The 12,109-nt window shown below is 42.7% G+C and overlaps 1 protein-coding gene across 1 annotated transcript; it reads left to right on the plus strand.

Annotated features, from left to right (window-relative positions):
- The first annotated feature begins 251 nt into the window (after positions 1 to 251).
- On the plus strand, positions 252 to 4,377 carry LOC111834400 (transmembrane protein 26). The gene is made up of 4 exons (XM_023793653.2): positions 252 to 370; positions 1,237 to 1,469; positions 2,691 to 2,835; positions 3,693 to 4,377. Exons 2-4 carry the CDS (start codon positions 1,237 to 1,239, stop codon positions 4,263 to 4,265), a joined length of 951 nt encoding a protein of 316 aa, XP_023649421.2. The 5' UTR covers positions 252 to 370; the 3' UTR covers positions 4,266 to 4,377.
- Positions 4,378 to 12,109: the final 7,732 nt, after the last annotated feature.

Consider the following 12,109-nt stretch of genomic DNA (forward strand, 5'->3'; position numbering starts at 1 on the left):
CCAGGCCAGTGATAACTCGATTCCGTGGGCTGGGAAGGTGACATCATGACAGACGACGATGGGCACCATTTTATCTGCGACTCGTCCCTCCCCCTGTTCCCCCTTCCTCGGGGAGTACCCACAGTATCCCCTGCACCTTGCTTATCTTGCCATCCTGCCCCGAGCACTGGCTCCCATGCGCCGTACGATGCTCCAGGTTTCCTGGACAAAGTGAGCCATGGGGGGTGGGGGGGGGGGGGATCCCTTTAAAAGTTGCATGCATGCTTGTGCAGCTTGGAGAGTGGAAACACCAGGTCCTGGAATTTGTGGGGATAATCTAAAGAGAGCAGTATTCTACTGAATCAACTGGGTCAGGACAAAGCTGAAGCCCGTAAGTCTGTTTTGGGGGAGGGGGGATGTATGTTTGGAAGCAGAGACTAAAGAGTTAATAACTTTTATGAGAATAAAGGGTAAATTCATTGTTGTGGCAAGCAGAGGCGATCAGGGAAAGAGCTGTATGTGCTTTGGGGGCAAATTAACATTTTAAAAGGGTGGCTCATTCAGAGCTGAAGGACCTGCAGTCATCTCAGTGTGTCTGGTACCTCAATGCTGATTCCTTCACTTAAGTCAGCTGATTGTTTCCATAAAATAATAACAAATAGTCAATTTTTTGTATGAATTGATATGGAAAATGACTGAATATTGAGACTTTTCTGATTAAGAAACTGCTGGAATAGATTTTGAATGCCTTTAATGCCAGTCTATGAAAACTGAGAGCATATGGACGTGGCTTTGCAAATATTTTGAGCAGCCTGGAATAAACCGGGAAATTTGCAGTGAGCAGCACTGAGTCTTGACCCCAACCAGATGGAACATTTTTCGGTATGAATTGAAAGGCTGAAAAGGACAAGGTGAAGATGGCCCCTCTTCAGTCAGGCAGCTCACTAAGGCGTTAAACTGCAGTGTTGGTGGCAGACAATACAGAGATTAGGGAAATATTTCCCATAATGCATTGCTAGAGTCCCTAAGGTTAGAGGCTGGTCTATTAAACTGACACCATAAATACACTGGTCACATTACTTTTGGCATATTGTTGGTTAAATTGACACATACAAATGTGCAAATTGCAATTAAAATGATTTTGAATTAGTTTTGAACATCTTCTGGAGGAAATGACACAGTATGAACCATTTTTATTGAATGTCTCCACTTGGTATTTGAATCTTTTTTATATTGTGGGAAATCTGTTGGCTGTAGATGGCGCCCCAGAGCTTGCCAACATGCCCCCTGGGTCGGCCTCCCTGGGCGCTGGACGTCCTGCTGGCGGTGCTGAGCCGCGCTCTGTTCGCGGCGCACGGCGCCGTCACCGTGTGGCGTGTGGTGGCCGCTACCGGGGAGGCCGCGCACTGGCTGCTGCTCACTGGCGTCGCCCTGCTGGCCGTGGAGATCGCCGTCACCCTCCGGTGCAATCGCAGTGCAGAGTGGAAATGGTGAAGCTCCGCTACCTGCCAGCGCTGTCTCCTTCCTCCTCTCCCTCCTCTTCCTCCCATGATGCTTCTCTATAAATGTGCTCCACTACAGTCAAAACACTGCAAACTGACACCAGTTATATCAACTTCAAACACCACTCTAGTGAAATGAAAAATCCAGGAGACAAACAAAACAGCTCCTGAGTTAAAATGATTAGACAGGCTGTGTGGACAGAGTTAAATCATATTTCCTTTTCCATTAATGGACATGAATGGTATTTTTGGGCTTCAAGGTTAAACCAACAATGGAGTAAAAGACAGACAGCAAATTATTCCCAAAGAATGTGTCAGCAATCTTTGGTCTCTTGGTGCCAAATAAGGATTCATTTTTTGCCCTAAATTAGTTTTTGCTCTAAACATTGCGGCATTGTAATGTGAGTCTATACCTAAGCGTGTCATTACAAAGCGGGGGCTTGTTCTGTATTAGCCTGACATAATGCTGCTTAATATTGGTCCAGTGACAGTGCACTGGTTTTCTTAAACAAGCCAACCCCCCCCCACTCTTATCTATAAGCTCTTCTCACCAACCACTTTCTCTTACAAAGCCTGCCACCCCCCATACTTAAGTCAGCACAGAATTAACATAAAGCTGACTGGGTGACCTCAGAGGTGGCTACATAAAACAACAAGAATCATCAGATGACCCCACAGAAGCTTCATGCTCCTTCAGCTCCAGGCAAAGCTTCACTTCGGAGGCCCCCTTTCCAAGGAAATTGATCATTTCAGGTCATTCGGGGGTCCTGGGCAACTCAGTATTCTGCACATAAATATTTTTTTTTATATTTAGGTTTTATTTTTTTTTGTATTTTGTGTAATTATTCTTATTCATAAATTATACATGAACCTATAACATATATGTTTTTCCTGACTTTGTCTGGGGCCCCTTGTGCTGTTCGGCCCCCAGGCAGCTGCCTAGTCTGCCTTTACCTGGATCTGGCCCTGTTCTCCTGAGAGCTTCCCCATCTCCATGAACCAGGAGCACTCTGGGATCGCGTTCACCTTGGGACCCTCTCTTCTGCAAGCCTTTGAGCTCGCCTGCAGTGTGTAAAACCCCCTGCTTGGGCGAGGGGGGGGGGGGACATCCTACATGAGATGGGAATAGTTTTCCCTCCAAATCAACGCAACATCTGTATTCCTGTGGGTCGGTGAAAAGTAAAGTGTCGGGTGTCTGCCTGCCTCCAGGTTCTCCCCGATGGTCTTCCTGTACCTCAGCACAGTCGTCCCGTCTATTTGGTTCCTGGAGCTGAACCTGCTGCAAACCAACCTGCCGAGCAACAGCTCCACGGGGAGCGATCTTCAGATCCTCTCCCATATACCCATCGTAGCGGTATGTACTCCAGGGTGATTGCTTTGCCATCTTTCACGCCTGCCTGAATTTTATTTCCCATTGTTTTTTTCTTCAAGGAATAGGCTGTAATTGAAGAAACAAGATACATCTAGGGCAATGCATCCCAATCCAGTCCTAGGGGAACCCCCAGTCCACATTTTTGCTCTCTTTCAGGTCGGGAGCTGGGGGGGAGCAAAAACATGGACTGTCTGGCAGGGAGCAAAAACATGGACTATCTGGCAGGGAGCAAAAACATGGACTGTCTGGCAGGGAGCAAAAACATGGACTGTCTGGCAGGGAGCAAAAACGTGGACTGTCGGGGGGGTCCCTGAGGACTGGGTTGGGAAACCCTGCTCTAGGGTTTGTGCTCTGGCTTCAGGATATGTATAATATCTGCTGTAGCCTACAAAATTCAGACTAGTGCCTGAATCGCAACTCACTCTGATTGGATACTGGTTAATGAGGAATTGGATTTGTGACCAAAATGTTACAGGCTTAAACATGAACCATCAGGGAGATTTCAGCTCAGCTCTCAAAAAAGGCGAAACATTCAGTTAAGTGGGTAAACTGTACATTATTGCAGATTAAACTGCCTTTTGAGAAGGTAAATATATTAAAGTAGCAGGTTGTGAACTAGCCTTGTGAGTGAAATCCTTTGTGTTAAGAGAATATCTGAATTGCTTTGTTAAACACTATTCAGTACAAAGAGAGAAACAAGTGAGCGGAGGTCATATGCGCCATTTTGGACGAAATCCTCATTACATGGATAAATTGTGGTAGCAGTTAAAGACACAGAAATGATTGCTGCTAGTTCAAGGGAGCAAACCATGGGAATAACATAATATTACACGACACAGAGCCTGACAGAGCTGGACCCAGAGAACTGGGTGGCGGGACTGGAGCAGACCATGCTGATGGTGCTGGTCTTGGGCCGGTGGCTCATGCCCAAAGGGAACATGTCCCGGGACCAGCTGTCGCAGCTCCTCATGGCCTACGTGGGCCTGGGTGCTGACATCCTGGACATCTTCGACACCTTCAGGGAGCCGGAGGTCAAAGCGAACCGGGCTGTGGTGCTGGCTGGGCTCGGCCTCTTCACATGGGCGCTCATGCAGTTCCCGCTGGTGCTGACCCAAAGCGCCCCCCCCAGCAGCCGCCCGGGCCCCTCCTGCGACTCCAGAGAGGCCTGGAGCCTCCTGCTCACCGTCGGCCTGCAAGACGGACCCTTCCTTGTGTACCGACTCTACCTCATGGCCTGTGAGAACGTGCTCAACCAGCTGATGATCTTCTTCACCTGCAAGAACATCCTTGTTGTCCTCCTAGAAATATACCGCATACTGGTGGTCCAGTGTGAGAAGAAAGGACCTATGAACTCGGGTCAATGCAGCGAGGAGATTCGTGGAGGCAATACAGACCAGAGCAGCCAGCCTTAGGCTATATATAAAAAATATTACATAATATTATACAATACACAACACAGACACCCTTAACCCCTGCCCAGCCCTTAACCCCTACCCAGCCCTTAACCCCTACCCAGCCCTTAACCCCTACCCAGCCCTTAACCCCTGCCCAGCCCTTAAGCCCTACCCAGCCCTTAACCCCTACCCAGCCCTTAACCCCTACCCAGGCATGTTGGTCACTTATTAATACTTTTGCAGTTAGTACCTTAACTAAATATTTTGCACAGCTGATGAAATTGCTAATGCTTTCTGCCACAGATTAATGGTTATTTGCGCTAACGATTGTAATATACCGTTCTGCATCAAATAGTGCAATTTTTTTAGTGAAGGAAAAGAAAGGGGTAATATGTAGACAGAAATAATGACAATGAACCATTTTTATTATTAATCTGTATTTTTTACACGTTACCATGGTTAAGAAATGCTAATTTAATAACTTTGTGGCTATCATAAATTCCAATTCACTTTTTAATTTGAGCTATAAAATTGTTACAGCACACCTGTAATGACAAATTCGTCTTCTTAGACCTTATTCTTTCCAAGAAACATTATTTATTAATGGTTTAAAGCGCTGACGTATTTGAATCTTTCTTCCCCCACGAGGTGGCAGTGTTAACATTTCAAACCTTCCAAGCTTAGTCCTATTACAGTAACAAGAAAAAGCTGCGTTTAATGACAGCGAATGGACAAATAAAACATTTCCCTTCCATAACTTCAGAAACCGTACAGTGGTCAGTATATTGACTGTCTACTTCCAGCTACTCACATGCAATCAGGGTAATGCAGTGACATAAAAATGACAAATGACGGTGTTTATATTAAAATCTATAATATGTAATTAAATGTGCATTCAGAAATATAGATTACGTGTATTTAAGGTGTAGTGCTACGGACCAGCCGCTGCTTAACCGATGCGGCGCGGAAAGACGCCCCCACGTAAGGCGTGGGCTCGGTCAAACACACGGCGTCGCACTTAAAGTGGATCGTGAGCATGTCGTGGTTCCTGTGCGCCGTGGAGCTTTTCGCTGTTTGGCCTGTTAAAATATCGCACGACACGCCTTTTGTCTCCACGTTCCCACCGAGGGCTTCACTCTTAAGAAGTGACAATAGGTCAGATATTTTCTTTTTCCGCCGCAGTGTTATCAGCGTTTGTTTGTCGGGATTGTTTAGACTCACTGAGCTCAGTATTTTCCACCGCAGAACCATTTCCTCTAGTTTATGAATCACTTGAGTGATACTCATAACCATGCGAATAAAAAGTGCAAACTGGCAATGCAGAAGGATGCTTCAGTTACCGTTTCTGGATGAGGAGAATAGAAACAGGTCATTTTAGTGTAAAACCCTCCCTGAAAAGACTCCTAAGCTGATTGTTTAAGTCTGAATCCCGTACCTGGAGTAATGACGACCATCAGTTATAGGAAGGATACACTTTATTCCCCTAACACCAAATAAAGCAACAACGAACCAGAAAACCGAGTTCAGGGTTTTCCCTGCATACGGCTGGCGCCTCACTATGCGTTTCCACTGCGGAGTTCCGGAACCTACCAAACTACACCGCCACGTTATGACAGTGGAGGATAATTATGTAGTTATTCGTTAGTTATTGGGCCTGCAACATTTATAATTCATTAATAAACCTGGCCAGTCGATCGGACCTTCATTTTCCAAAGAGAATAAAAAACGATTTAACATTATCCCGCTAATAAGCGCTGGAAGTTATCGGTGATAATTTCCGATGCACAAATATGGAGATGCAAGCAAAAATGTATTAATTGATGTGTAAATAATTGAAGTGTAATTGCGGTACAGAAACAATTCCCTCTGCTCACTTTTTGCTCCGCTAAATGTCTTTCTCTGCACTTTCGCGTAGCTTCCATGTTAGAGCCGGTGCTTGTGGCCAACCAATCAGCAAACTATGGCTGTAAGCGCCTCCCCCATAGTCCGAGACTGTAGTAGGTACTAAAAAAGGGTTCCGGAACTGCCTCCGAGGAACTACAATCGGGCCGAGTTCCTGCGGTGTGAGCACGACAAAAGTCCCTGGTTTCGGAAAAGGTTATGGTTCTAGAAAAAAAAAAACGTTCTGCTGGTGTGAAAGCGCCTACTGCTTTAGAAGGATTTCATGCTTAAATCAAATCAGGGCTTTTTAAAATTTCAACCAACTTTAAATTCACCGTCAGGGCTCCAGAAAGCTTCACATTAAAAAACCTGCCCTATAGCTGTCTGCTCTTGTGAATTTTGGTACTTCTGAAATACTGTAACTCTGGCGACACTAATAAATGGAAATTGGGACGCTAACACTCTCCTGCACTAGAAGGCAGTGTTTTGCTTTACAGCAAGAGATTTAATTCAACAAATTCACAGACCACCCACTATAACCTATCAGTTACGTGCATTACCACCTATCCATTTTTAAAACCTCTTAGCCAAGTTAGGGTCGTGTTTGTACGCATTTATAACCATCAATTTGTAGTGGGTAAAATGTAATGCATGTGCAAGTTGGGAACGACATGTTATATCAGATCATGCATTTTATCCTCATTGCTTCGACATACTTATTTCAAAGGTTCGGTAACACAGAAATAATATAAAATATTTGTTCTTTGTGGAAATACATGGGTATGCGGAAACTGTGTGCATTAAAGCATTACTCTAGTAAATCAAATTTAGTTTTGAAGAAAGCATTGACGATTTAATACATCAAGTAGATCGGCTGAAGAAAGGAAACTAAATCGTAAATATAGCAAAATGAAAGCATCTTCGCCTGAAGGCTAAAAAAATACCCCCCGCCTGGCATTAGCTGTACGCCTTAAAGAGATTGTGCGCACACGTGGGAGGATGTCCTATCAGCCGATCCAAGCTAGTTAAACCATCAGCTGCCCCAGATAAAAAGCGAGTGCAGGAAGAGCAGCACGCTTCCTTGCCTTCCCACCCTAAAAGCGCCTCTCCTCTTTCGCTCTTCAAAGGCTTTACGTTCTCAAATGCGTGTAAAATGCCTAATGTAAGCATTTGCAGTGAACAGCGAAGTTCTGAGTGAAAATTCATTGTGCAATACACTGTTTCTTCCTCACACTTTCGTCTTTATTGCTGTTCACGTAAAGCTTAATCAATCAGACCAGATTTTCCTTAGTCTACTACGTAAATCCCGGCTGCAGGGAGGTTGGGACCAATCAATGCTTAATACCCATAAGTGTTCTCAATTCCAGCTCTTGAAGAACCTGGCTGTACTGCTTCTGTACTATGTTGTGTTGATTCAGAACACTAGTGTTAACACTCATATTTTCCTGAGAATATATTAATTTACCCATCCATTTTATTTTCTGCTTGTCCAATTGATGGTTTTAGTAATGAATGCACTGCACATAATTCCTGTCTAACTCTTTGGGTTCATTTTACAATTGTGATCTTTTCACTGGGTATAACATCGTGGCCCAGTGGGTATCACTGGTGCCTCATAGGGTTGCTGGTTCAAATCCCACCTCTGCTTCATGTAGTGAATTCAGCATGCTCTGCAACCCAGAAACATGTAGTTAGGTAAATTGGTGTCTCTAAATTGCTTATACAATGTGTGAGTAATGGACTGGCATCCTGCTCAGGCTGTTCCCTTGGTGTTGTCCTGTGCTTCCTGAGATAAGGACTAGGCTCACTGTCATTCTGCACTAGATAAGCACTTTGTACATAATATGGACGCCTAAGCGGATCTAAGCAAGCCAGAGTCACAGGAGGTAACCCAAAAGTTATGGACAGATAAAGGTAGGCAAAGGTCCAGCTATATGAAGGTGCAAAAGTGTATCCTGCCTCGGATAAAGACAATCTGATTAATGAAACAGAAAGTAACAAAAGCATCTTAATTGAAACCTCACTTCATAGATTTGGTCAACCAGTAAATATGTTTTTTTATGGTTTACACTCTAGAGAAGGGCCAATTTGCAACTGTTATTAAAATACTTAATGATATGCACTGTCTGTGGCACAGAAAGAAAAACAAGACACACGACGCAGTGCCAAAAAAAAATCACCTAAAATGGTGTGGGTGCAGTGGTATTTATTGATTTTCGTCGTGTTCATTTTCTGTATATCAAACATAGGAATGATAAATTCCATATAGCATCTGGGCAAAAAAATAATTTTCCCCATGATTTATCCACGTGAAAATACAACAATGGAGGGTTTGTTTTTCTCGCGGTTTTACTCACCGTTCTCTTGACATTTCAGAACTGGCATATAAACAAAAGCTTTAAGAAACTGGAGTATTATTTTTAAACAGCCCGAGTTGCTTTCAGATGAAAGGAAAGGAGTGGAAAGGGGAAAAAATTGAGAGATTTTGGTTGAGGCCATACCAACCCTTTCATGTTCCACAGTCCAACTATAGTTTTGCAGCAGACTTGTAATGAATGTTAAAGCAAATGGTTCTGGGCCACTTTCAAGGGCCACTGTCTGTGGCAGAAAATGTTTTTTTTTTCTTTTCCAAATTAATGCAACTGACCTAAGACACCAATAACATGATATCCTGGGGAAATGCAAACAAATTCTGCTGAACTTTGGTAATTTACCCAGTGGCATTTGTACATCTCGCCTCGTAGATGAAAGCTGCAGCTTCAAGGGCAGTGGGAAGAATTTATTAGCTGATGCCATCAGTTATTGAAAGTAATATTAATTATGGAAGTAACTTAAAACAATTAACAATTGCTGCAAGTGGCATGTGTGAAATTTTACTTTATGTGGATGTTCACTAATAATTAGACTGAATTCACAATTTTTCACAGACCTCTTTGAAACTGTGACACGGATCTGATGTGGTTCCTAGCATAGTGTGTAATGGAATGTTGGGAATATTATTATCCTTCTCTCAGATTGTGGTTTGTAGGTTGGCTACATAATCATTGTTGGCAGTTACATCAAGATGTCACTCGAGTCAAATGTACAAACAAATAAATATAAAAAAGTTTTAACAGGACCGAAATAAACACGTTAATCTCATCGCATAAATCAGACTTTGTGATGATGCATGGGGCTGGAAATGTGGTTTGCAAAAGAAAGGGAAAAATAAATATGACAAGAAAAATAATTAACATAATGCAGTTCTGTCAGTCACCAGCATGACCGCTGCCAAAAGATGCTTTGAAAAAAGCCGACGGTGAACAGAATAAATACATGAACTGAAAGTGTTTATGAAGAGGAGGAATAGCCAAGGAGCCAGGAGGACGACAATGACACAAGAAAAAGTGGACGGCGGCCCACACATGTGGGTAAGTATGTGGCCAAACCTTCTCGCTGCCTCATTATTATTTGAAATAATCTTACGGGGGATGTTGTGCTACCTGGATATTCACCATGAGTGTCTGGACACACACGTTCCTCTGTTGGGTGAGTCAGAGGCTCCTGTTCTAGGTTCCCGGGGCTGTTTATTGGCTCGGTCAGTAAAGGCACTCTTCCTGAGCATAAAGGGTCTAACTGAAGAACAGAATCAGTGAACACCGGCACATTAAAGGGTGGTTGCCAAATCTGGCTCACCCTGAAAACATGTTGAAAAGGAGGCTTGTGTGCTGAAGTAGGGGCTCGTCAGCTTGAGTGGTATCAGCTGTGAAGCTTCATCACTGGCACCCAAGGCCTCCTCTGCCCTCTACAGCTTGATACTATTTGTACCCAACCAGTGGCAACACCTGTACTGTGTGTAGATTGAGGTACAGAGAGCTGCACCTTTATTTGATTTATGTGACCTGTTTTTCCCAGAGAAACCTGTCTGGCATTTGAACAGCGACTGACCTTTGGCTTTGTGTTTGCGTTGCAACTTAATCTTGTGCCTGTGTGATCTTGTTTTTGAATAACAAAAATGGCTTATTTTTATGATCTTCCAAACATTAACAAACTGGTTGCGATTTGTTACAAGACACAAAATTTTGTATCCATCCTTTCATTGGAAAAATCATCTAGCTAACATAGCAACACATTATAGAATACTTGAAGCTCAATGAAAGTTCAGTGGAATTGGCCACTCAAAGAATATTCTGGTTCATTGGCTTCCAGTTTAAACCTTATGTACTGCAGGTTTAAGGTTAAGAGCTACAAATAGTAACTAAGCTGGCTGAAGGAGTGGTAGACAGAAAGTTGGTTGTTCCTGTTGGTTGTTATCATTTCACAGACAGAAGGACTGGTGTTGTGCTTTTTTCGTAGCACTGAGAAAGGTACATACTGCAACCTATTTAGGACTCCAGGCTACAGTACTCAACAGGAAAGCATCCAAATGAATAAATGCGCTAAGATGAACTACTGAACTGAATATATTTGAAACAATGTAGGCAATGTAGGGAGGTTTCCCTATAAAAATTTATTCATTACAAAACATTTCCTTTAATTTTAGTTGCATAATGTAGACTGGCAAAAATATACTGTGGCTTAAGAAATACATTGTGAAAGGTACCAATGATACAATATTATTATATTGTAGGCAATGTTTGATGTTTTAAAATCCATGTGAAATATGACATCTGGAATTTAGCGGTGAGCTTAATACTTCCGTAACTTCTTAACATGTATGTTACGTTCTTGTTATTATGACTGATATATATTTACACAAATTTGTGAATTCAGCTTGGCTCTCAGCTTTCTACATCTTGTCAAAGAGACGCAACAGGGCTTAGATTACTAGGCTAGTATTACTTTATGTCTGAAAATGAAAAAAAAAAGTTTCACATTAACGTGACACTTCCTGGGCTCCGCTCACATTGACTTTGGAGGGAAGAAATGAACCGTCTTAAGGAGGACCTGAAAGCGTGGGGAGCTGCGGAGAGCGCAGGTTTTCAGTTCCTCCTCTTCGGTGTGTAGCATGTGACTTGTTGTTATGGAGCCTCGCTGAGTTAATGCTGGCCCAGCCGGAAGGCTTTCATTTCTCCTGGTCAGCTCCCAGGGCGTCTCCGTGTCTGTGAGCGTTATCTGTGCCCTGCACTCTTGATCCTGTCAGAGCCGCTACCTGTATGCTCCATTTGCTTTTCAGCGCATCCTTTTGGGGGTAGAGGGAGAGTCCCCGCAGAGTCCTGGGGTAATAAGTTTGGGCTAATGTCTAAGACAAGGGGGGAAACAATCTGAGACTGACATGTTACACCCACAATAACGAACAGCCCAGAATCGCCGAGCATTTATAGTAAAATGTGGTCTGTTAAGCAATTAGTGGTTAAAATCCCATGCTCCTTATCTGATTCAGACGTAGACAAGGAAATTGGTTATCCTTATCGGCCTAGTTTTTTGGGTTCCATTTCCTTTTGTATTATTACACCTTTTATTATCAAAGAAAAATATTTTCAGATCCCACTTTTTATGTCAATCTTTTGTACGAAAAAAAAACTTTTAGTGATTTGACTTAGTTACTATAAGTGCATTATAGAAAGAAATTAAGATTCTTTTTAATAAAGTGATTCATTTTTTTGTACAACAAATATTTGTTTTGATCCATTTACTACTGACACAAATTCCCTGAATATTGTCACTCGCAGGAAATATTTTCCACTTCTGGGGGATGGGGGGGTGGGGTTCCCGTTACATTTAATAAAATGATGTTAAACGTATTTTAATTTTATCTATTGAATTATGTTTTTTAATTGATCACAGATTTATATTATTCATATGATACCGTATGGTTATTTTACATGTTGTTAAATATACTTAACGTTAATGTATATGTGCCATACTTTCCCGTGGATGGTGAACTTCACAGTGAACAAATCACATTTATTTATACACTATATGGACAAAAGTATTGGAACACCTGGCCATTACACCCACAGGAACTTTTTTGACATCACATTCTAAATCCACAGGCATCA

The sequence above is a fragment of the Paramormyrops kingsleyae genome, chromosome 6, assembly GCF_048594095.1.
Source record: "Paramormyrops kingsleyae isolate MSU_618 chromosome 6, PKINGS_0.4, whole genome shotgun sequence".
NCBI lineage: Eukaryota > Metazoa > Chordata > Actinopteri > Osteoglossiformes > Mormyridae > Paramormyrops > Paramormyrops kingsleyae.